The sequence below is a fragment of the Narcine bancroftii genome, chromosome 8 (genome assembly GCF_036971445.1).
Source record: "Narcine bancroftii isolate sNarBan1 chromosome 8, sNarBan1.hap1, whole genome shotgun sequence".
Lineage (NCBI taxonomy): Eukaryota > Metazoa > Chordata > Chondrichthyes > Torpediniformes > Narcinidae > Narcine > Narcine bancroftii.
Window position 1 is genome coordinate 9323667 of NC_091476.1, and position 27108 is coordinate 9350774.

Consider the following 27108-nt stretch of genomic DNA (forward strand, 5'->3'; position numbering starts at 1 on the left):
GGTGTGTTGGTCTTTTGAGTTATGTTCATATTTGAAATCATTTTCCTATATTTTTAAAGGTATTGCATGTTGTAGTATTGTATCATTCAATTGTTTATATATTAAATACCTATAAAAATATTTTTAAAAACACATAGAACACTGCAGCGCAGTACAAGCTATTCAGCCCTCGATATTGTGCCACCCCATATATTCCTTAAAAAGTACTACACCCATCCTATCCCGTAATCTTCTATTTTTCTTCCATCCATGTGCCTGTCTAAAAATCTCTTAAATACCCCTAATATTTCACCCTCCACCACCATCCATGGCAAGGCATTCCAGGCACCCACAACTCTGTGTATATAAAAACTCCCCTAAATTTCCCTCCCTTTACTTTGTACATACGTCCTCTGGTGTTTGGTATATCTGCCCTGGGAAACAGACGCTGGCTGTCCACTCTTTCTTTAACTCTCATAATCTTGTAGACCTTTATTAAGTTTCCTCTAATCCTTTTACGCTTCAAAGGAAAAAGTCCCAACTCTGCTAACCTTGGCTGTTGAGACTTGTTTTCCAATCCAGGTAACATCCTGATAAACCTCCTCTGCACCTTCTCCATAGCTTCCACATCCTTCCTATAATGAGGTGACCAGAACTGAACACAATACTCACCAGAGATTTGTAGAGTTGCAACATGACCTCCCAACACCTGAACTCAATCCCCCTATTAATGAAGCCCAGCACCCAATAGGTCTTCTTAACTATCCTATCAACCTGTGTGGTGACCTTGAGAGATGTATTCTAAATCTCTACATTGTCCAGCACGCAAGCCTGTTCTATTCTGATGTCACCCTGATCAAGGTCCTTTTCTCTTATGAATACTGAAGCAAAATATTCATTTGGCTCACGAGGTCACCGACCTCTTCCACCTCCAGGCACATGTTGCCTTCTTTGTCCTTTAGCAGCCCCACCTTCATTCTCATCATCCTTCTGCTCTTTATGTATACATAGAATGCCTTGGGCTTCTCCTTAATCCTACATCCCAAGGTCTTCTCATGCCCCCTTCAAGCTCTCCTAAGTCTTTTTTTAAGTTCCTTCCTGGCTCCCATATACTTTTCATGAGCCCTTCCTGCTTCCTGTATCTAATATATGCTTCCTTCCTCTTGACCAGTTGCCTCACTTCTTTCATCAACCACGGTTTCCTTTTCCTACCATCTTTTCCTTGTCCCAATGGGTCAAACTTATCCTGAACCCAGCACAAGTGGTCCCTAAACTACCTCCACATTACCTCTGAACTTTCACCCTTGAAATTCTGTTTCCAGTTACTCTTACTAGTTCCTGCCTTACCCTTTCGTAATTAGCCCTTCCTCAATTAAGCACTTTCTCATTTTGTCTGTTTATAATCCTTTTCCGCAGCTATGCTGAAGCTAAGGGAGATGTGATCATTTTCATCAAAATGCTCTTCCATCGAGAGGTCCGCCACCTGACCAGGTTCATTACGAGATCCAGTGTGGCCTGTCGTTGGCCAGTCCACACACTGTATCAGGAATACTTCATGAAAACACCTGACAAATTCAGCCCCATCCATCCCTCTTGCAGCCAGGAGGTGCCAGTGAATATTAAGAAAGTTGAAATCACCCATAACTACTATCCTGTATTTTCTATACCATTCCAAAATCTGCCTGCTTATCTACTCCTCGCTGTCCCAAGGGCTATTTGGGAACCTATAGTTTACTTCTAGCACACCCTTCCTATTTCTGTCCCACCCACACAGATTCAGTGGATACTCCCTCTGCAGCATCCTCACTTTCTACAGCCTGATACTATACTTGGCCTATTATGTTACTCCTCTACCCCTCCCCCCCCCCCCCCCCCACCCCCCATCCTATTCCTTTTCAAACTGCTACACGATCAGAGACTTCCCTAACTCTGGCACCTGGGAGCCTCAATATCATTCACAAAACCTCTTATAACCAACAAGTTCCCAATTACCATAGCTCTCCCCTTCCCTTCTGAGTTGAGAGGCCAGCCTCTGCACACGAGACATGACCACCACGACTTGTTCCTGGTAGATCCAAATCTGTACTTGTTGAGGCGAATGGCTACAGGGGTGTTCTGCACTGTCTGCCTATTTTCCCCCTACCCTCTCCTAACAGTCACACATTTACCTGTCTCTTGACTTTTAGGGGTGACTGTCTCCTCTCTGTCACTGCCACTTCCTCCTGAATGATCTGGAGTTCATCCAGCTCCAGTTCCCTAACTCAGTCTCCAAGATGCTGCAGCTGGATGCACCTCTTGCAGGTTTAGTCATCAGGGACAATTGTGCTGACCCAGATTTCCCAAATCCTGCAATTAGAACATTCAACTACCCAAGCTGCTATCTCCATGAACTCTTCCAAACTTAAAATTCCAAGATCTTCCCTTACTGGAATCAAGCACGTCAAAGCCTCATGAGCCAAATCCTCTAAGTCCCACGCCTACCCTGGATCACTCTCAACTGGCCTACCCCTCTTTTTATTTGTCACTGCCCCTTATCTTAATTACTCCTCCCACCAATCACCATTTTGTTTTACCCTTAACTTGCCCTCCACTCACTTTTTAAAGGCACTCACTTCAAACTGTCTCCCAACACTCTCAGCTCTCTCGACTCCCACGCTCCTCCTCTCTCAGTAACTCCTGGGATGTCTGTTGGTCAGATAGGAAGGGATGAAATGTTAAATCAAGGTGGAGAGCCAGAGAGATTCAGTGAGCAACATTTGAATGGGTTTATGCAGCCAAAGGCACTGCTGCCAATTGTGGAGGGATTAAATTTGGGAATACTCGATTGAGCCAAAAATGGAAATGTGCAGATATCTTGAACCCAAGAAGATGACCATAGAAGGATTTGCAATCAAAAATAAGAATTAATTGGGAGCCAGTGCAAGTGGAGATGGGTGAATGGGGTTTGAACAAGTTGCTATTTAGGTGGCAGAATTTTATGACCTCCGATTTGATGCGATTGAAATTAATGTGTGTAGGAACAATCAATTTGGAGTAAAGGAAAAGATTATTGATGGCAGTTGAGTTAAATCTCAACATTAGTGAACGAATGATAGAAAATCTGAATCTCATTTTGAGGTCTGTTTCAGTTTCAGACTGTTTGCTCAGCATGTCAAGGGACTCTATAAAGTATTGAGCTCAAAGTCGATAGGTAATCAGGGTTGAGAGTTTGAGACACAATAATTTATTGGGCTCGATAGAGTTGTACCTGATGAAAATTTCTGACGGCAAGCCATTTTCCAAATGGATAAGTCGAGCACATATGGAAAATTGAATTTTTCTGTAGCATGCAGCAGGAAAGTATGCGGGTTATTGGGATGGTGGTGAGCTGGCTGTACCTCATCAGTTCTAAAAGGCAAAATAGTCTCTTCCTTTTCTATTCTCCACTGTCCTATCACAGATAAGAGCCATTTCATTGTCTTTGATTCTTGATTGCCAAGTATGTGTTCAAAATTTTCCTCCTCTAGCTACTGCTGAAGGATTTACCATATTGTATGGCATAAAGGATACACTGGCATATAAGACCCCCATTTTAGCGGGGCATTTTAGGAAAAATTTGAGGGTATTTACAGAAGTATTTGGACAGAACATGCAACTAGGACATAGGTAAAAATCGTTTTAATAAGAATACTGCTGTAATTAACAAGAAAACCATTCAAAAGAGAACATTAAAACTAGTAACTATCATAAACAAAAATACAATCAAACATCTGTGTTCGGTAACAAAACTTAAATCATCTTCACTGGATGGACATTCATCGCCATCATTATTAAAGCCTAAAAACTCAGCATCGCTACTGCTGATATCACTTTCTTCAAGTAATTCATCATCTTCAGTGCCATCGAGGACATTACTAATTCCACACTTCTTAAAAGCCTTAGCAATAATTCACACACCAGTGTAATAGTAGGGCATTTCACTCTCCCTGCTCGTATTAGTGCATCGTCCTTTTCTCCCATCCATTCATTCCAATGTTCCCTCATGCTCTTTTTAAACGGCTTTTTTTATACACGCATTTAAAGGCTGCAATTGGCATGTTGGACCACCGGGAACAACAGCCATTTGGGCTTTCAGTTCACATGCTTTTTAAAAAAAAAAAACTGCTTCAGTTCTGTGTGCCCTGAACTGATCCTAGACCAGAAGTGCAGGTGTTTTTTAAAAAAAAGAGTCCACCAGGAGTACAACGAAGGTTGCGTTTACCCTTTTTAGCTTCCAGCCACCTTTCTTGCTTTCTCCATTCACGTACTATTTATGCTGTAGGTGGCGCTACAAAAACTTTTATTACCCTGCTCCTTAGCATACATTATAACTTTTAGTTTGCATGGTTTGCATGCAATAGAGCAGCTTGAGCACTTTCCTCTTGCAAATGAATGAAAGCCTCCATGACAGTGCCCAAAATGGCGGATCCAAAACGTCCCCTTCACGTATAAGACATGTGGTGGTTTTTGAGGTAATTTTGGGGTGGGGGGGGGAGTCCTATATGCCATCAAATAGGGATGTAGAATTGCAGCAATGTCCAATACTGCGGCCACAAGTTGCATGTAAATGATTGTACATATGCCCAAAATTCTTGCTTCATCTGAACAGGTACTTGTTAAAAAAAATCTGTAATAATAAATTAATTTTATTAAAAGAGAATATAAATAAGAATGATAGATATATGTTTACATTAATCCTGGTGCAAAAAAAGTTATCTGCAATAGGGAAGACTTTCGGAGCAGCCTGTGATTACTATACCAAGGGAAGGATGATGAATGTGATTGCTGTGAAAAGGAAACTGTTCTTGAACCTAGAGATGCTGATTTTCAGGCTCCTGTAACTTCTGCCTGAAGGTAGCAGTGGGCAGAGGTTGTGACCAGGGTGTCCTTTATGATGTTGGCTGCCTTCGAGAGGTAGCGCCTCATGTAGATTGGAAGTCCACGTATAACTAGCAGAATTTTTGAATAGTAAAGATTAAATTTGTATTGGATGCTGTCACAGGGGAGTTTCTACTCTTTTTACTCATGACCCCACTTTAAATTGTTTGCATCTTGGTTATTTAAAGCAGAAAGAGGGTTTATGCTCCAGTTCCTTGGTTATTTCTGAACATGAATGAGAATAGCAAGTGCCAGCACCATGACAGCACTGTGTGTGGTGACCTACTTGAGCATCTGCGATAACTGCTGCAGGCTAGAAGTAGGAAGGAAGCCCAACCAATCAACAGCAAGTCCAGCTGAATGGGAAAAAGCAAACGCGAACCAATCAGGTACTGAGTAGAGGGGGTCAAATCTGTGAAAGGCGGCTTTCTCAACAAACCCTCTGGGGTGTCCGTTACTCTCTTAACTATATGGCAAAAACAAACTGCCTGAGAAAGATGACTATAAAGCAGAATAGTATGTTTTAAATAAAAAATGAGAGAGAGAGAGAGAGACTGTGATATATGGAATCCCCACTTCATGTGAAATATGAATGTTGCATCCAAATATGAGATGTGGATTATCAGGTATTTTCCTGGCTCTGCCACAGTGCAGTAAGCTTATAATTAAACATTAAAAAAAAATCTTGAACAGTAGAATTTGCGTAATGTTTTTATGATGCTTGGAATAGTTTGTACAGTACTGGAACTGTGGTCATCATTTGAATCAATAACTCAATACCTGGATTGTGGGGTTGTGAAATGTTTACACTATTCAGTGTTCTCACCATATTTTGCAAGCTCCATTGGGAGTACAGGATGGAGTCTTGTCTGCTGGGCAGGTTCAGTCCCCTTCCTTTCAACAGATGGTGAAGAAAATGTGTGTTCTCTGCTACACCTCTTGGCCCTGCAATCAAAATTCTGGTCTAATTGTTATAATTCTTGTAATAGTTATATCTACTAGACTGGCCCTGTTCGCTGACCATCCTCTTTTCTCCACACTGTAAACCTTTGAGTGGCAAGTATCTTTGTGTGTGTGTGTGTGTGTGTGTGTGTTGGGGGGGGTGGGATGAGCTTGTTTCTCATGTGATCATGCCTCTCAGACCCAGAGTTAGCAAAGCAGGCGTTCTATATATAATTGTGGATAGATAGCATATTCCACAGGGTGGGAGAATTCATTAATTTGCAATAATTAAACTTATTTTTCTGTATGAAGTTGATGGAGATTAACCTATTGATAATGAAGGTAATTTTATATTCCTGTAACTAAAAGTTGACAGCCACAAGATGACCGTGGAGGATTGTGCACTGGGAGAGCAGGTTCTCATTTACTGTGCAAGAACCAGTCCTGCCTAATTGTTTAGGAGCAAGCTGTGAGAGACTGGAGGGCCCCAGCAGGTTCACGGAGAGGAATCGGTAGTCAGTGTTTATGGACGGAGCCTTTTTTGCAGCAGAGCTCCACTTCTATGTCATTTTCCATTCGATGAACTGAGCTTCCGTTTCTGTCTAAGCCCTGGTTTAATGCAAAAAAAAATCTCATTGAGACCATCCAAGGTCTTCTAATTTTGTACAAAGAAAATTTTTGGATTTGTTCCTATGCTTTTTGAAACATTTCGTTCAATTTTTTAAAAATATATATTAAATTTTAAAAGAGTTTGGTTTTAAATATGGTGTCTGGTTCGTGGTTCTTGGCAAGATGAAACAGACTGAGCGATGTTTATTCGAAGAACCAAGAAAGAAAGTGCATTCCATTTTAAATGGCCGGAGCTCATTCACCTGCAAAAAAGATGTGCAACCTGAGGTGGCTCTGCCAATGGATGCTCTGAAGTCTACCCTGTCCAACATTTCCCATCGTCTGCCAATTCTTGGTGAGGAACTTGGGTGACCATCTTATCCAAAAAGTTCAGAGGTCAGTTTCAACTATTTTACTCGCCCCTGAAGTTCACCTTGAGCAAGAAATTATCTTTGTTTATTCTTTGTATGAAACTATTGAAGATGCAAATAGGAAGCACAAGGATTTTGTTATCAACTCTGCCTCCATATTTTCATTTTGTTGGTGTGTCAATTTCTAATTCAATTTTAAACCCTTTTCCCTCCTTGCCTAGCTCTGTAGAAAAGCAGTTACTGTTGGAAATATTAGATAACAGGCTGGAGAAGAGGCCGAAAGTCAAATAATGCAGATGATGGAAATCTGAAGTAAAAATTCAAGCAGCATTTTTTGGAAGTGGAGTTAGTATTTCACATCAAAATTCTTGTATCGGAATTGGAGAATGTTTTTTCCGAAATTTCCCAGTTCTGCCTGAAGGTAATTGAATTGAAATTTTAACTCTGCTCCCTCTTCACAGTTGCTGCCTGACTTGTTGTGTATTTCCAATATTTTCTGCTTCTATTTTGGATTCAGAGAAGAAATACACAGGACATTGATGTTGAACATTGAGGGATTAGGCAGAAGTGGGCAACTTTATTGCTTATTCTGATTCCAGAGACATTTGAGAGCAAAATTTGGAATGTGTTTGCATAGAAATCATGGGAGCTTTGACTCTGCCAGTAAGATCTGCATTGTTATTGGAGAATAAGCTTGTTGGAAACAAATGTTGAACTGTCATTGAGGCAGAAATGTCAGTATATGCATTAAGAATGTGATGGCTCTGGATGGGGATGGGAAAGAAGTTAGCACCATTGAAAATGCTTGATTTGTTGCCAGAGGAATCGTATTTGCCTGAAAACTTTGGAAAACTGCTTGCTCTTGACAACTAACCACAAGAAGGCATTCCTGTCCAATATTCATAGCTGCCATTATCAGTAACGAAGGGTATTGAAGAAGTAAGTGTGGTGTAAAGGATCCATTATTGTTACATTACACTACATGTAGAATGTAACATACGTGAAATTCTTTTTTGACTTTTGTCAACCGTAAGGCAGACAAGAGTGTCACAACTTTGTCCAGTGCCCCTCACAGAAACCTGGAGCACCTGGTGTTCCTAGGCAGTTTTCCCTTCAAGAACTGACCAGGCCTGAGCCTGCTTAGCTTCCGGGATCAGCCAATCTCAGGTGTATTCAGGCTATTATGAGGTGCTAATAAGTACTTATAATTTGTAGTTTATTGGAATGCATAGTGGTCAAACTCTGTTCTCTCTGTGGTATTTGTCCAGGGAGTGTAGTCCGATATTTGAGCTGTAGTCTTAGAACCAAAGCATTTTTTTCTATTTAGACATGGTATTTACAATCCTTTGAGATGCATAATGCTTGAAGGCTCACTCTATGTATTAACTTTCCACTCCTTCCAATGTGTTTTTTTTTTGTTTTGATGGCTATCAGGTTCATAATGTTTGGCAAATATAACAAGTGTTCTTTGTTGAACTTAATGCTGGAAAGAGTTCCTTGAATAATGATGATTTGAATCTTTGAATATTATTTAATCCGATTAAGTCTAACTTTGTCGAGCAAGCACTTCATTGACAACTGGAAAAATTCTGTGACCACGATTGGTTTCCTTTTTTTGAGTCACTAGTTCACTCCCTGTCTATTTCCAGTTAGGTTGAGTGCTGAGTGGGAGTGAACCTGCACGTGTTTCTTGAGGGTGGGGCAACAGAAAAGAGGGGAAAACATCTTGAAGGAGAATTTGGATTATTGGTTCTGTTCAGAATTCCTGTTTAACCAATAAAAGATGTCTATATGGTGTAGACATCTTGGATCCAATTTCCTTTTTGGGGCATGTAAGTGAAAACCAGGCAGTCTTATAATTTTGCATTATATGGAGAAATTGTATCAATTTCACTGTGGAATAACCTGGTGCAGGCTATGGATGAATTTTAACCGTACCTATGCGTTTTGCATTTAGGTCAATGGAGTATTCATGAATACTAATTAATTGGTTCTTCAGCATCAACTGCTGGTGTATGGTAGAGAATTGTTTTAAATAAAAAAAAAGGTATTTATTTAAAGGATTATATTGATTTTTGGCTTCATGCTTGTTGCTGGATAATCTATCTCCTACTTCAAAAAAGGAACAACATCTTTTCTTTGTGTTCAGTTTTGCTTGAGGCTTGTTGATGTTAAGAATAGAGTTAAGTGTTAATTACCATGGTTTTTTTCTCTAATTAGAACCATTTATTATCCTCACAAAGTGATTGATTTACTTTTATAGCTGCCTTTTTCGGTCAAAAAATACAGCTGGGAACTAGTTTTTGCCCCATTATCAGCGCAGTTTCCTGGTTTATGAATGGTATTAAAACTGAAACTCACACACCGACCTGTGGTTTGCTTTCAATCGCGATAGCTATTGCTATTTTTGACTCATTCCTGAAGGAAAGAAAGACCACTTAGAAGGTCAAGAACCTATGTTGGTGTAGTGTGTTTGGGTCCTTGAAGGGTCCTAAAGTGCCCACTTGCTTCGTATATCTTGTGCTACTGCCAGGCAAAGTGCTCACCTACAGTATGCTCTCTTCCTGGTTGGACCTGATTTTCTGATTTACTTGCCCAGACAAGTATTTACTTGGATGGAGATAACAATGCAAATAGTTCAAATAGCCAATAAACTGGTCTGATTGCTTATTATTGTGGTTACAAGTTGTTTGAGCGATAAATGCCTGACTATTATCGGGTCAACTTGTGCAGAAAAATGTCTGTATGTTTCTAGCAGGAAAGATGGGATTTGACAGAGAAGGCATGAAAGTATGCTCTGGTTTGTACATGTATCTGTAAAATAGTAATGGTAAATGATGTAGTGCCGGTTGGCTGGCATCAGTGGCAAGGCTGACCATTTCTCTCCCATTCTTAACTGCTCTTGAGAAAGTGGTGGTGAGCATTTCAACCCAAGAGTGATGTAGGAACAGGGATGGATTTTGAAGGCGGGCATTGATCGGGAGTATCCTACGTGTTTGCTGCTTTCTTGAACATGACGGGAGATGTTGTTGCAGAAGCCAAAAGTAAGTGGCTGCACTTCACCCAGAATTCCTCGTCAGCTTCATTTCTGCTCTCATTGGAAACTGGGTTTGTGGTGATCATTCCCTTTTATTCACAGGAATGAAGGGAAATGATCAGTCTAGGGTTTACCCGAATTCAGCACACAATAAAATAGAAGACTCTTTGTTTCCTTTCCATTAACCAAAATTCTGAAGCTTGAGTCAATAAAAGGGGTTAAGAAAAAATGACAACTGAAAGTCATTAGTTGTCAGTGTGGCAAATTAATCTTAACACTTTTCAACTAGAGACAGATACTTTAAATTGTGATTTATTCTAATATAAAAGAGAAGATATCAAATGTTAATAGCAGAGTTAAATTGCGCATTCTAATATTGGATGTTATTTTGTCTGACATTGGAGACTTGATAAAATTTATTAGCCATGTACGGGAAATGTGTCCAATCCTCATCAGCATTAAATGCCTGCAGATGATCATGTGCGCATTTAAATACAATAGAGGGTTTCAATCAGTTCTTTTAATTTTTCATGATCGTCACATTTATTAGACTCTTTGGCAGATTGAAGTGAACGTGATAGCCAGACTTGTTTGAAAATGCCTTTTGTACAATAGCTTGCCAATGGACAATGCCCAAGTCGAGCTCTGATTTGTGTGCTTAACAAGGATGTTGGCAAGTCTTTAGTATTTGGAAAGGAAGGAGATGTACACATTCAGTTGGTTGACAAGGAGTAATAGAAAATCTCTTGCCATAAGCAAGAGAGCTCCTTTCCCAATAAATAATTGTGCAAGAATGCGCAAAGCATCTGAGGGTAAAGCAGCATTTATTCAGCGCCGGCGCTGGGAGGATGGAAAAGAGAATGGGGATGAAGCTGGGGCGAGGAAGAGCACAAGATTATCCTGATCCCGTTAAAATGTGCCATGGTCGAGACAAACTGATTTGAAATCGTGGGTTGCTGGAGATGTTTCAGAACTTTCTGAATCTTTGCCCAAGAAGATGATGCCAATTGCAGTACCTTGTAGTTGCGCGACTGATCACGCCACATACTTTACATTTCAGAGCCTACTCCCAAATGGCAAAGAGGAGAAAACTGTAAAGTACGCATTGAGAGGAATGCAGAGTTGAAAGCAGTGAGACCTTACTGTTGCTCTAGCTGAATTTCTGCATGTGCTTTTACTTGCATATATTTTAAGACTATTGGATTAGACCAAACATTTTTAAAATTTAAAAATATTTTTACATTTTAAATTTAGACATCCAGCACGGTAACAGGCCATTTCAACTCACAAGCCCAATTTACACTCCATTAACCAACACCCCAGTACGTTTTGAAGGGTGGGAGGAAACTGGAGCCACCCCCGGGAAAACTCACGCAGACACGGGGAGAACATACAAGCTCCTTGCAGACAGCATGGGACTCGAGCTCCGTACCGGTCCAGATCACAGGCGCTGGCTGTAAAGTCGTTCCACTAACCACTACGCCAACTGTGCCACCCAGGTTGCAAAAGTACGGTGTAACTGTGGCGGCACACATCAATATGCAGGCAAACTAGCCCCACGTGACACGACTGCGATAGCGGGGCAGCTGCTTTAAGATGGCACCGTCGTGTTTTGGGAGTGCATCGTGGCCTTAGCCACAGCAAGCGCCTTTCAGCAGCATGGTTTTTTTTTTAATTTTTTATTTTTCACACTATAAACCACATTGATCAAGATACATACATTTTCCTTTTCAAATACATACAGTGTCGTTTTCTCCCCCCCCTTCCCATCCCACCCTCCCTACCTCCCCTCCCATTCATTTAAAGTTCAGAATCTATGATACATTAAACCCGTCAAACAATGTTGTCACTCAATAAAAATAAACAAGAAATTCCACTGAGTCAGTTCTTTTCATTCTCTTCTCTTTCTGTCATTTTGGGTGGTAGATGTCCCCGGTAGGTTTTCTCTATCGTGTTTCATGTATGGCTCCCATATTTGTTCAAATATTGTAATATTATTTCTTAAATTGTATGTTATTTTTTCTAATGGAATACATTTATTCATTTCTATGTTCCATTGTTGTATTCTCAAGTTATCTTCTAATTTCCAGGCTGACATAATACATTTTTTTGCTACAGCTAGGGCTATCCTAACAAATCTTTTTTGTGCACATTCCAAATCAAGTCCAAATTCTTTGTTTTTTTATGTTACTTAGGAGGAAGATCTCTGGGTTTTTTGGTATATTGCTTTTTGTGATTTTATTTAATATCTGGTTTAGATCTTCCCAAAATTTTTTCACTTTCTCACATGTCCAAATTGCATGAATTGTTGTTCCCATTTCCTTTTTTCAGCGAAAACATCTGTCAGATACTGTTGGGTCCCATTTATTTAACTTTGGAGGTGTAATATATAGCCTGTGTATCCAGTTATATTGTATCATACGTAACCTCGTATTTATTGTATTTCTCATAGTTCCTGAGCATAACTTCTCCCATGTTTCCTTCTTTATCTTTATGTTTAGATCTTGTTCCCATTTTTGTTTAGTTTTACCATTTGTTTCCTCATTCTCCTTTTCTTGTAGTTTAATATACATGTTTGTTATAAATTTTTTGATTATCATTGTGTCTGTAATCACATATTCAAAATTACTTCCCTCTGGTAACCTCAGACTGCTTCCCAATTTGTCCTTCAAGTAGGTTTTCAGTTGGTAGTATGCAAACATTGTATCGTGAGTTATATTATATTTATCCTTCATTTGTTCAAAGGATAATAATTTATTTCCCGAAAAGCAATTTTCTATTCTTTTGATCCCTTTTTTCTCCCATTCTCTAAAGGAAACGTTATCTATTGTAAAAGGGATTAGCTGATTTTGCGTCAGTATTAGTTTTGGTAGTTGGTAATTTGTTTTATTCCTTTCTACATGAATCTTCTTCCAAATATTGAGCAGATGATGTAATACTGGAGAATTCCTACGTTGTACCAATTTTTCATCCTATTTATATAATATATGTTCAGGTATCTTCTCCCCTATTTTATCTAGTTCTAATCTAGTCCAATCTGGCTTTACCCTTGTTTGATAGAAATCTGATAGGTATCTTAATTGTGCAGCTCTATAATAATTTTTAAAGTTTGGCAGTTGTAAGCCTCCTTGTTTATACCATTCTGTTAACTTATCTAGTGCTATCCTCGGTTCGCCCCCTTTCCATAAAAAATTCCTTATTATTTTCTTTAACTCCTTGAAGAATTTCTCTGTCAAGGGTATTGGCAATGCCTGAAATAGCTATTGTATCCTTGGAAAAATGTTCATTTTAATACAGTTTATCCTTCCTATTAGTGTTAATGGTAAGTCTTTCCAATGCTCTAAGCCTTTCGGCAGCATGGTGACGTCAATGCAGACGTAGGGCGAGGCTTGCGCCTGCCTTTAAAGACGTGCACGGACATTCGAATAAAGTCGGTTGGAACTGAAACTCACACCGACCTGTGGTTTGCTTTCAATCGCGGTAGCTATTGCTATTTTTGACTCGTTCCTGAAGGAAAGAAAGACTACTTAGAAGGTCAAGAACCTGTGTTGGTGTAGTGTGTTTGGGTCCTTGAAGTGTCCTAAAGTGCTTTGCAGCCCCTCAGTTAATTTTTTGGCATGCCTCCATAAACAGCTAAAATGTGCCAGCTACTCGCTAATAAAATAATACTCTTTTTCAATCTTTCGGGATGACTTCTGAACATTAATATGTGCAGCTTGTTTATATTTTTTTTCCAAAAGCTTGAAATATTAGAATATCTTTCCAAGTTTTTTTTTAGGGATAAGTTTATTTGTCACAAAATACTTAGAGCAGTGCGAAGGGTTCTTCTGTGAGCAGACTAACAGCTTGCCCCTGTCAGTCATACATAAAAGAGCACAATTTACAGGGTGCAGGACTACAATTAAAAAGAAAGATTAATTAACTCCAAGCATTGTTAGAATTAAAAGGTTTTTTTTTTAAAAAGTTCATATGATGCAAACTAGGCTACTTAGTTATTTGTGTACTGTCAAATAAAAGTACATACATTGATTGCACCAGTTACCTTTTTTGTAAGATGAGATGACAGTGATATCGTCCAGACTTGAGATGTTCACTTTGTTACCAAAACAACTGACTTGTTCACTGGGAAATGGATTGGGAGGAATGGGTGTTGTGTTGAAAGAAAGCATTAGGAAAAAAAAAGCAATCCAACCATATTCTAAATTGATTTTATATTATTTTACTCTTACCTCCAACCCTCCAAACACGATCTGACATGCCTACCTCTGTCTTGACTATTTATAAAGCGCACATGGACCTAAAAGTCTTTGGAACACGTGAACATTGTTGTTTTTGGAAGTGAATTAGCGGGGGCGCGAGGAACAGGGAAGTGACCGAAGAGGGCATTTCTGCTTTTATTTGTCACGCTTAATCACACTATTTCCTCAGTCATCATGTGAATTGCATCATGTAGGAGCTTCACTCGCAGACTCCAGTGAATAAAAATGTTAATGCCTCTTCTCTCACCTTCTCTAGATACATGTGACGAATGCTGAAGATGTCAGATAGTGTTGATGGTGAAGAGAAACCACCAGCTCCTCCCTTGAGAATGAACAGCAACAATCGTGATTCATCTTCCCTTAACCACGGCTCCAAGCCCCTACCACTGGTTCCCGAGGAAAAGAACAAGAAAGCTCGACTGCGCTCGATTTTTCCAGGGGCAGGAGACAAGAGTAAAGTATCAGTCTCTCCTTTGTAATTATTTCTGAAGTAAATGCTTGAAAGTGAAGGAATGGTAGCAAGAAGGCAAGGTGAAGATCTGTTGCTACGTTGCTGGTCTTGATTTTGCTGTTCTAGATCTAGGGAGAGGAGAATCATCAAGCTTTGATTTCTTGTCTTTTGGATCTTATAGGACAATGTGAGGGCTGGACATGGCTTGATTGTGATACTTCCAATTCAGCACCAGTCCCTGAGTCATTCTATGTAGGCGCTTGCATTGCCTTTGAAGCCACATAGGTTTTGGAATGTGCCCAATAGGAATGTTCCTTTCTCAGTTTGGTGTGCGTTTACTCTGAGAGCCTTGCAGGCATAGGTTGGCGTCACAGAAGACCGTGATTAACCTACTTAGGTGTGTTATTTGACTCTTAAGAAGAATTTTTCTAAAATGCACACCCTTCATGCTCCCCAAACTCCCAATTTTCTGAAAAGGAGTTGGCATCACGGATGAAGTAAAATAAAAGATCTGGGCCACAGTTTGAGACCAATGCTGCAGCTCTCATTGAAGACACTGATCAGAGCTCACTGCCTGTGTCAGACTTCCGGAATTCTGCCCTACAGGAGTGGAATTTGTTTTAATCTGGAATGTATTTTTCCTGGTTGTGAGGATGTCAGTTTGAAACTCTCAACTCATCATTTGCATTGTGATCCATTCTACAGGTGTCAACATACTAACTAGAAAAAAAGTAAAATTGCAAAGTGAACTCAACAAAATAAATGAACATGACCTACTCTATTTACACTGGAAGAAAGTAGCTTGACTAATTTGTTTCCTACTCTTAAGGTTGAGACGCAAACTGCTCCCAGATGCGTCGCTCTATTTATTTAGTGACCACGCTCCCCTTTATGAAGGCGAAGCCACGGCCCAGAAAGGAAAAAAAGTGAATTGTGCTCTCTACAAAGATTGTGGAATTAGTGATCGCTTTCTATAACAAATTTCTAATGGAATAGATGTTTGGTTAGGTATCAAATTGATGCATTTTATGCATTGATTTATCATTCTTTCCCCTCCCTTGATGTGGAATGCACAGATTTATAGGGCAGTTAGTACCTGGGGTGGGGGGGTGGGGTCTATCTGATATCAGAAGACTCAAATGGCCAGGATTGTGCTGTGGCTAATGTTGCCATGAATTATCATCCACAGTTGAATATAGTTTGTTAATTGAGCCATTATTTATAAAAGGAATGGAATGAAATGAAATTTTGCAGAATGTGCCACCCTGACGAGTATCTTTTAAGAAAAAAGGAGCCTCTTACAGGAAGAAAGAGATGTGCAGTCACAATCCGAGTTGAAGGACTGTGGGCCAGTAGTCAACAAGACCAAATTAACCCTCCAGAAATAGCAGATCAGGTAGCAACAAGTGATTGCTTCAGGTTGAGCGAGTCATCAAAAATCACAGTAATACATGAACGTGGCTTTGCTGAAGTTGGCTGACGCACATTTCCATTGTCCTGTTTGATCTTCAAATTTCATTTGTTACAAATTAATTTTCATACACTGGATTGCTCAGAACGGGTACCCAAAGAGCATATTGGGGCTCGTGTTCAAATTGCAAAGGGCTGTGGTCAGGCCTTTCCTTGTTAGCTATGTACAGTTAGTAACTGAGACTGGTTTGGAGGGGTGCTGTAAAATGGGAATGGCTATGGGAAGGGTGTTTAGCCCTAGAAATAAAGTGGAGGCTAAACACGTAGATGTTATAATTTTAAGTGCAGAATCACAAGGCTCAAAGCAAAATGTTGAATAAAAGTCTTTAAATCAGTAAACATCAAGGACAGTATTCCAATAGTTTGGAGTTAGATCTTGCATAAAAATACAGTAAAATCCTAGTCATCTGGAATTTCAACAACCAGCAAAAGAAATTGCAGAAAATAAATAGGTACAAAGTACTAACGTTTAAAATTGGCACTCCCTAGTGGTCAGTTTGCCAATCCACACAACATGCAATATCAAGCAACAGTCAAATTTACTTATCCAACATCTACCAATCTCCATAGGTGCTGGATACTGGGGGTTTTACTGTTTGCGTTTATGGGGTTGCATTCCTATTATCCCATTGGGACTGTGAGAGCAGGACTGTGAACCAGAGGAGGAGAGTTTATAAAGGGTCTCGTTTAAATTTCTCCACTGGCAAATAAGCTCTTGCCAATAAAAGCATGGAACGTTCAAGTGTGAGTAGCTCAGTGTAGGAGTGGGAATTTGAGGCATTGTCTTGAGAGAGTAGAGGCTTAGATACTGGTTCAGGAGTTGAGGTAAGGAAAGGACAAGTTTTTCTAACTTTTTCCTATTTAATCATCAGTGGATGCCAGCCACTGCTTCTCATGAAGAATGTGAATAGTCAGGGAAGCCAACATTATCCCTTATCAATTCATCCGTGAGAAGTGCATCCAACTGCAGCTCCTTACTTACTGGATTAGGGAAATGGAGCTGGAGTTGGATGAGTTCTGGATCATTTGGGAGGCTGATGGGGTAATAGACAGGAGTTACAGGGATGCAATCACACTGAGAAAGCAGGAGGAAGATAGCTGGGTAACAGTCAGGAGAGGTAAAGGGAGTAGGCAAGGAGTGAAGGGCATCCCTGTGGCCATTCCCCTCAGCAACAGTTATACCCCTTTGGATACTGTTGAGGGGGATGACCTATCTTGGCAAGGTAGCAACCAGACCAGTCTCTAAGAAGCTTAGAGACCACCGGTTGTGGACTCTAAGCTTCAGAAGGGAATGGTGAAGACAGAGCGAAAGTTATGTGGGACTTGATAGTTGGGGAACAGAGAGGAGATTCTGTGGCTGCATAAGATACTCCCAGGTGCTTGGGCCCAGGATGTCTTGGTGCCATTGCAGAATATTTTTAATGGAAAGGGTGAGCAGCCAGAGGTAGTGGTACATATTGGTATCGAAGACCTAGGCAGGAGTGGGTTAGAGGTTCTGCAAAGTATGTTTAGGGAGTTAGGAAAGAGGCTGAAGGGCAGGACCTCCAAAGTGGTCATCTTTAAATTACTCTTGATGCCGTGAGCTAGGGAATGTCAGAGCAGGAAGATAGTGCAGACATGAATGGCTGAAGAGATGGTGCAGGGAAGGGCCAGAGTCTCATGTTCTTGGATATTTGGATCCTTTATTGGGGAAGGGGTGACCTGTACAAGTGGGACAGGTTACATCTGAACTGGAAGGGAACCAATATCATAGCAGGGAGGTGTTGTTGGTGGTTGGGGTGGGTGGTAATGGGAAGGGGATGTTTAACTAGATAATTTTCAAGGGCGTGGGAACCAAAGTGAAGAGGCAGTTGACATACAGAGACAGCTGGTAGGGAATTTGTGTGGAAGGACAGACAGGATAAAATTGCGCCATTAGATGATTTGCAGCACAACATGGACACAGAGTCCAAAAAGTAAGAAATACAGGGCTAAAGGTTTGTATTTAAATGCACGCAGTGAACGAATGTCCAAGGATACACAGGACTATCAAAAGAAGCGGCAGATAAACTTGATTCTGTTGGTAAGGAATAACATTAAATGGATGGAGGAAGATGTAGAATTAATGCATACCAACCAAAAGGGAATATTCTAAAGGAAAAATGTCACAACTGTGGCTAACAAGTCAAAGCCAATGTAAAAGCAAAAGGGAGGGCATGCATGGAAGCAAAAAATAGTGGGAAGATAGAGGATTGGGAAGTTTATAAAAATGTCCAGAAGGTAGCTAAAAAAAACTTACAAGGAGGGAAGAAATGAAGGATGAAAGTGGGCTAGGAAATAATATCAAAGATGATATGAAAAGCTTCTTTGATTATAGATAGTAAAAAAAAGTAGGTGTGAATAGATATAGGATCACAAAACAATGAGGAGAAATAATGGAGACAAGGAGATGGCAGAGGAACTTAATGAGTATTTTGCATCAGACTTCACTGTGGAAGACACTAGCAGTGTGCCGTGTACCGAAGGGTATCAGGTATGGGAAGTGAATGCAGTTACTATTTCGAGAGGGAAGGTGCCCAAAAAGCTGAATGGTCTAAGAGTGGATAAGTCACCTGGACCAGATGGATTGCACCCTCAGATTCTGAAAGAAATAGTGAAGAAGACTGTGGAGGTATGGGTAATAATCTTTCAGGAATCGGTAGATTCTGGTGTGGTCCTGGAGGGCTGAAATATCTCAAATGTCACTCCACTGTTCATGAGGGCGGCAGCAAAAGGAAATTATTATCCAGTTAGGTTGACGTCAGTAGTTGGAAAGTTGGTTGTTAAGGATGACATTACGGAGTAACTGGAGGCACATTACAAGATGAGTCAAAGCCAGCATGGTTTCCTTGAGGGAAAATCTTGCTTAACAAACCTATTTGGAATTCTTTGAAGAAGTGACAAGCAGGCTAGATAAAGGAGATGCAGTGGATGTTGTGTATTTCAGAAGGCATTTGACAAGGTGCCACTCACGAGTTTACGCAACAAGGCCCCATGGTATAACAGGAAACATGCTAGCATACTGATGTCATTGGCTGCCAGTTTCTTGTAGTGTTCCACAAGGGTTGGTGTTGGGGCTGCTTCATTTCACGTTGTATGTTAATGATTAAATTATGGAATGAATGGCTTTGTGGCCTAGTTTGCAGATGATACGAAGCTAGGTGGTGAGCAAGTACTGTTGAGGAAACAAGGAGGCTGCAGAAGGACAGACAGATTGGAGAATGTGCAGAGAAGTGGCAAATGAAATAATGTCGGAAAGTGTACGGTCATGCACTTCGATAGAAAAAAATAAATGGGCAGGCCATTTTCTAAATGGGGAGAAAATTGAAAATACCCGGATGCAAAGGGATCTGGGAGTCCTCACGCAGGATGTAAACATGCATTTTGAGTCAGTGGTGAAAGCTGATGAAATGCAAGCATTAATTCAAGAGGAACAGAATATAAGAGCAGGGTTGTGATGTTGAGGCTTTATAAGACACTGGTGATACCCCTTGGAGTATTGTGAGTAATTTTGGGCTTCTCATTCAAGAAAGGACATTGGAGAGGTTCAGAGGAGGTTCACAAGAATGATCCTGGAATGAAAGGATGATCATGTGAGGAGTGTTTGACACCTGTTGACCTGTACTTGTTGGAATTTAGGAGAATGAGGGCAGATCTCATTGAAACATTTTGAATGGTGAAAGATGCGAAAGAGGAGATGTAGAAAGATATCTTTCCACATTAGGAGAATCTAGGGCAAGAAGTTATAATTTCAGAATTGAAGGGTGTCCGCTTAGAATAGAGATGCAGTGGAACTCCTTTAGGCAGAGGATGGTAAATCCGTGGGATTTGTTGCCACAGTTGTGAAGGTTGCAAAGGCCGTCATTTGGTATATTTAAGGGAGAGATTGATCGGTTCTCGATTAGCCAGGGCAACAAAGCTTATGGGGTGAAGGCTGGGTCGTGGAGATGTGGGAAAATGGACCAGCTCATGCAGACTTGATGGGCTGAGTAGCCTATCTCTATTTCTTGTGGTCTTGTCAAATAGAAGGAGACCATTCAGTCTATTTAGTCAAAGCCAGTTTCCAAATGATTCTATTGATCCATTTATTTCCATAAACCTGGTCCCTCTTGTCTCGACTACCCTGAGATACTCCATGGGGTTATATACTGTGGCCAATTTATGTCAGCAAAATACGGATTGCATAGTTTTCCATCAGATTCCTGAATAATCAATGAACCAAAGACTTTAGCTTGATCTTCTTCACTGCTATTTTTATAGCAGTGTTGTGAGATGGTTTTATATGATTGCTGTAGCAAAAACGCCTAATTTCATGAATTGTTCATGACAATAAATCCTGAACACACAAGCACCTCGCTATTAGTACTGGGGATCAGAATTGAAACTGGTTGCTGTAGAAGTGAGACATTGGCACTACCTGCTTCACCACTCTGCCACTCACCAGCATTGGACGTCCGTCATCTCGGCCCTTGGATACTACTGGTGGAATTCCTTTGAGCTGTGTCCCAGGTGTAAACGCCCTCAGTGGCTTCATCAACACAGTTTCTGGGTCAGAAGTGGGATGTTTGCTGATGACTACATCACATTCAGTGGCTTTTGGAGCTTCAAACCAGAGGTAGCACCCAAACCTGTATGCTCCAAGGCTTGAGCATGGGCCGAGACATCACAAGCAGCATTTGAGCCGCAAAAGCGTCAGGCCACGAATCCCTCTAGCAAGAGAATTTAATTCGCCTGGATCCCTCACCATCAGCATCCTGGGGATTCATCCCTGAGTTGGTTGGAGGCTGGATATCATCCAGAGATGCCCCATTGTGTTTCCATCAAAAGCCACACTTTACAAAAGCCTCTACACTTGCCTAGAGGAGTACAACTCCAACAGCACTCCAGCAACTTGATACCATCCAGGACAAACCAGTCTGCTTGATTGATGCCACGTTCACCAGCTTAAACATGCATTCCCTTCATTGGTGCAGTGGCACAGTTAGTGTAGCACAGTGCTGTTAACGACCAGAGTTCAACCGGGCTTCAAGTCTGGTGCTGTCTGTAAGGAGCTTGTACATTCTCCTCACGTCTGCGTGGACTTCCTCCGGGTGCTCCAGTTTTCTTCCACCGTTCAAAAGGTACCGGGGTTGTAGATTAATTGGGTGGTATGGGCCTTTTACTGTACTGTATGTTTAAATTTTAAAGATCACCACTACACTATGGCTACATTGTGTACCATCTACACAGACATAATCGCCCAAAAGCGTTTACTTAAACTGAACATTTTTGACAAGGACGGTGGCATCGTCTGCAGGATCCCTTCCACATCACACAGCAGCTTGACTTGGAAACGTAGCTCCAATACTGTATTGTCACTACATCTGAAACTGGAACTCCCTGCCTTGCAGCTCTGTGAGAGTAGCTTCGTCTGAAGGACTTCAGTGGCTCAAGAAGGCAGCTAAGCACTAATTTCTCAAGTGCTTTTGAGTACAGGCAATAAGCGCGGGCGTTGAATTAACCACCAGTTCTGAGAAATAAATGGAAGCAACAATAACAGATTATAAAAGATAGCGCCACGTTACTTGGTTGGAGGAATGGACATTTCTGTTGCAGTTGTGGTCTTTCATAAAATTCTTGAAAGTCAGTAGAGGCCCTGATTTCGAAGCTTATCTTTCCAGATGGTGAATTCCATGGGTCTATTGGGACTCTTTGGTTAAGTGGAGGAGCAGAGGGGTTGATTTGCCTATAATTTTACATAGATAAAAACACAGGTACCAACTTCTAATAAAAAAGTATTTTTTTTATCAATTGACAATACACAGTGAGCACAAATCACACAACATAGAAGTTAAAAGAAAGATTGTATTCCCATTGTTATGTCCAAATTTGGGGAGTCGTTTACCCCCACAACCCCCCCCCCCCCCCCCAGCCGCCAAGTCGTACTCCCTTGGTGAATTCCTTCAGAACTAGGGACCACGTGCTTGTACTGACATTCTTTGAAACCATGCAAGTAGCTAATTGATTCCACTAATTATCTTCCTGCAGAGAGCCTCATGGAAATTCAGGAAGAACTCTTTGCAATTGGGACATATTCACTTTCATTCTGCCTGTCCCAAAGTGGAAGCTGAGCTGGCACTGTGTGATGTTTATGGTAAATAGGTTCCATGTTCTAATTGTTAGAAATTAAAGTACCTTTAAAGAAATTGCTCGAGACAAAAATCGAGAACAAAGAACATTTATTACTACAACAATGCAAAGTTGGGTGCTTCCCCTTACCCTGGGAATACACACATACACTGGGGCTCACCCAACTTTTATACAGTTGATTTCAGTATAGGAATACCCTCCCCCTTACATTCTTCTGCCTCCTGCTGGAGAGGTTTGGCATTAGGCAATCCTGCCTGCCTATGTGCAATTTCAGTATACTTGGAGGACCAGGGGGGGGTATCCTGTCGGTGTCCCTTCATGTTATTGTCCTTATTCACACCTTCCTGATTCTCAGGGCTACAGTCTCTTGATATGCAGAGTTGACTCATTCTATCTAGGGTTGGCTAATTTCATATGTATAAATCTGTGTATGGTTAGCTAATTAGAAATGTATGACTTGGTACTTCTGTCCAGGGCTAGGAGACCCTTATCTGATCCAGACTACCTCAACTTCCTACATTCTATTGTACCTTACCATTCCTTATCTTAGTCTTATGGTCTTGTCACAAAGACTAGAAGATTCTTATGTTAATCGTGCTGACTCTGCTTTCCTGCATCCTAAGCCCCAAGCTTATCTTGTTTGTACTGGTTACAGCCATTAACTGATGAACTTTAGTTTCTTCCATGTTCATAATTTTAGATCAATTTTCCCATCTCTCACAATCCTCACTTTTCTTTTAGATCAGTAATACTGATCTTTCACCATGATCAGTGTTACTGATCTTTGGTTACTAGTGTCAGTGTGACTGATCCCCCCCCCCCCCCTTCTCCTCACTTTTCTTTTAGATCAGTAATACTGATCTTTCAAGTGTAAGGCGTCGTTCTACCCAGCTGGTCAATAACCGAATTGTAGTCTCTGTGTAAAGTCTTTAGGTAGGGGAGCACCATGAAGGTCAGAGTAGCGAGTCCAGCTGCTTATTTGGGTTGCGAGTATCAGGCTCCAGTTCTCACATCAGTCCATCCCACATCAGTCCGAAGTTGCCACGTCTGAACATGGGCATGGGCAGATTCACGTTGAAACATTGAAGCAGTGTCTCTCAACCACCCGACCCTTGTAAGCATCGTCCCGACAAAGTCTGTGAGAGACGCTGCCTTCAGCAGCGAACGAGTAGCAGTAGTCAGGCGGTTCCGTTGAATTGTGGCTAGTATCTGACGTCCTCTTCAGCCCCGAACCCTAGGGCCAGCGATCTCCGAAGGTTGTCTGGAGCCTGATATTAAAGTGTCAAGCAGCTCACGTTGTTGGTAACTGGTGCTCCCCTTCACGGGGTGATGAAAAGAGACCAAGCTGGGGGGGTATTGTTTCTTGTGATTTAACTGTGTGTTGCAGCTTGTCTGCTAACATTAGCATATGTATCATTGAACTTGTGAGTTGCAGCCTGTCTGTGTACATTAGCATATGTATTAACTCTCTCTCTCTGCGACATGTACAATCCTGACTACCATTCTGTCTGTCTTTGTCCCACCATGTCCTTTGTGCTATCGCTTTAAAACTCCTGTCTTTAATACCTGTGTAGGCTAAGATACAAATTAGATGTACTCCACTAAAGCTGTTCAGTTCCCCTGGTCCGTATTGGAATCCCTTGTTAACCCATATCCCACTATGACTATACATTAAATCTATGCCCTGTCTACATTCTAAAGGAGCACAATTGTAACCTCTGCTGCCCCTATTCCAGGAGGACTTAAAACATAGCGAGTAATGAAGTGACATAAACAGTTAACAAACAATACCCCAATAAATGAATAAACAGTTAAAAAAATAAACAGTTAAAAAATACAACAATAAATGTAACATTACGGCACTTTGTCACGGCGCAGTGTAAGTTTCAGGTCTGAAGGATGAGGAACTGCACGCCAGGTTGAGGGTTGAATCTGTGTGTCGTGATGTTGTGGTTCAGAAGCTGGTTTAATTCTTTGAATGTGGGTCCAGCCTTTCTCTCTTGTTCTTACTGCGGTGTCTGTAATTAAAAGTACACAGCAGGGACCATCCCAGGCAGGTTTTAGTTGATCCTCTTGCCATGCTTTTACATATAACCAATCACTAGATTTTAATAAAATGAATAACAATCTGACTTTCCTTTGTGTTAGTGTAAAAATTGTAAAATGAAACACAAACCATATTTGCATGGGTTTTGAATATGTTAGACCTTATTAAAATGCAGTTGGAGCTGCTTGTCTGTATGGGGCACAACCCTCCAATTTGTTAGAGTACATAACAGACATTGTAGCACAAGAGCCTCTGCAAGAGAACTTGAAACATATTCAACCTTTAGTTCTGCCTTAAGTAAAATGCCTTGTGCCACAGCTCACAGGAGCTGGCCTTATTTAAAACAGTCTGTAAAACAGGCACCAAAAAAAGTTAAAAGATGTTCTTATGAAGATTGCACACACAATCATTTAAGTACAGGCTAGTTTCTATTATATTCCACTTAAAAGTTTTGCTGCATGAATCCTGGAGCTTGTGGAGTCATTATTGAATCAAGAAATATTGGTGCCATGCCAATCTCATTCTAACATGCCAATTTCTCCAGTCCTTAAGTCAAGATGTACTGAATAGCATCTGGTACAAGATCTGTGAGTTCTTAATGATATTATTATTCTTATGCACCCAATTGTTCTGAACTATGCCACCAATTTAAATCATATTCCACCTATTGCAGTACTCACACACCACCATAGACCAGTTCGCAGGTTTATTTCTCCATTAAGCTGAATCCAGTTGCGCAGGGTTTACCTCCGTGATTATTTACAATGTAACTTCCGCACTACCGGATTTAAATATAAACCTGATGAATGGGTGAAAGTTATCATGAATTAAATAACAGCGGCAATACAGAGAAATTGTGCTGAGGCATTAATTTCACTCCAGAGGAAAATGCACCAGAGAAATGAATGATTAAACTTATAGGAATCCCCATAGGAATCCCCAGAGGTATCTTTATTCTCCAGAGGTGGGTGATCTTTCAACTCACGGACCTTGACTGCTGAATGTGTAGAAGAAATACCTCTAACTGCAAGACAAGAGCCTGAAGCCTCAATTTCAAGTGCCACAGTGCACTTAAAGGGACATGCACACTCCCCCTTCAACTGGCTGATCCAGCCACTTTACACATCAGATCCTTTCTTTATCTTACATACACTTAAAATAAGATGTGTCGAACTCACCCTATTTGCGCAAACATTTCTCCCTGCAAATGTTATAACATCACAACTCTCAGGTACTCCCTGTGCAAAATCACATTTAAATACAATTTATTTCATAAATTGGAATTAATGTTTTAACCCTTGGAATCTAGGGGTTAAAACATTAACTGGTAGTTAAATTCGCTAATTCTACAGTATTGAAAAACGATCCTTTATGACATTTAAATTTTAGCATGAATTTTAATCAATATTGGTCAGTGACTGAAGTGGGAAGTCGTGATTTATGAAATTATCTCTGGTCTCTACTCTCCCACTCCCTGCACTTCTCCCAACATTCAGGAGCTGGCACACAGTCCCTGCCTTTTTTCATGTTACTCATCTACTATTCCTTTAACTGCTTGCATTAAAATTTTAGCCTTTGCTTTCTGCTTATCCTCAGATGTCTGGACAAATGCTTTTTGTGTGATCTGTAGAAGCTGGGTTATTCCCTGCTCATGCCAATTTTCTGTCTTTTGTAATTTTCTCCTAATGTCTGGGGCTGAGTTGGTAACAAAGCCTGTTAGTACCAATTGTTCCCCTGCTGGGGATTCTATGTCGAGACCCCCATATTGTATATATATTTGGTCCCAAAAATTGGTCTAACTGTTCGGCACATCCCTGGGGATCTTCTATCAGGGAGGTCAGTTCTTTCTTAAAGTTACGCACTTCAGTACTGGTCAGGGGCACATTTACGAAACCGAGACCCTCTCCCATGGGAACTTCCCGCAGTGGTCTCATCCAATTGGTTTCTGGCTTATTAGGTTTGGGTTCCTGCTCCCTGGGAAATGAATCAAAGGGTTCTGCCCTTTCTTCCTGAAGAGTCTCACGCTGTTCTGAATTAAAGTTACCTCTCTCTCCTGTCAACAGAGGTGGTAATCGAGTGCTTTGTGAGCAAGTTATCATACCACTCCTGCTCTCTTCTCTCTTCTCTAGTGGTGGGGGGGAGGTGGGGAAGGTGCAGAAGGGTAGGTCATAGGAGGGGAAGGAAAGATAGGAGCCGGCATAGGAGGAACATAGGGTGGAGGGAGGGAATGTAACACATCCCAACCCTGTGATTCAGGGACAAAAGGTTCCTCCTCTCTCTTATCCCTGAATTCTTTCTCATTCAAAACCAGCTGTTCAATGGATCCCTTGAGCCAGCAGGCTGCATATTCCCTGCTCTCAACATTGTCTTTCTGGTTTTGATAGAGCCATAGGTTCAAAGCTTTACACATCCATTCATCCTCGGATCCGAATTTTGGCCAGTACACGGAGCTCCCTTTAACTGGGTATTTAACCCATTCAATACAACAATACCTGACCATTGTCAGTTTCTCTTTACCACGGGTCTTTCCTGTGCCCCACTCAGATAACATCAACCCAAGCGGGCTGTACATAGCTATCTGGTGTTCACATCCTGTACCAGGACTCTCCTCCTTGCTACCCATTATTCCCATGCTTATAAACAAGTAAAATACTCTTACCGAGTTCTAGTAGTACTGCTCTAGTGCGCTTCCTTCCGTCGTTTGTTCTCAATGCCTCTTCTCGGATATCACTCGCTTCTTCCACTGACCAGCCACCCGTCGCCCGTGAGTCCAGCTGAATCAGCCGGGGTGCACCTACTCTCGTCATCGGGGTACTCTGTCAGTGGAGGGAGTGTGATCCCGGACGAGCCCCCATTTGTTAGAAATTAAAGTACCTTTAAAGAAATTGCTCGAGACAAAA

General features: G+C 41.1%; 1 protein-coding gene across 13 annotated transcripts in view; it reads left to right on the forward strand.

The window, feature by feature from the left end:
* LOC138740343 (serine/threonine-protein kinase PAK 3) overlaps positions 1-27108 on the forward strand; it is a 201864-nt gene that overhangs the window by 107967 nt on the left and 66789 nt on the right. For 10 of the 13 annotated variants that reach the window (XM_069892854.1, XM_069892851.1, XM_069892861.1 and 7 more), the window contains one exon: positions 14350-14546. In XM_069892854.1, coding sequence (XP_069748955.1) covers positions 14363-14546 — 184 coding nt within the window. In that variant the 5' untranslated portion in view covers positions 14350-14362. The other 3 variants (XM_069892857.1, XM_069892852.1, XM_069892858.1) reach the window with 3 other exon arrangements.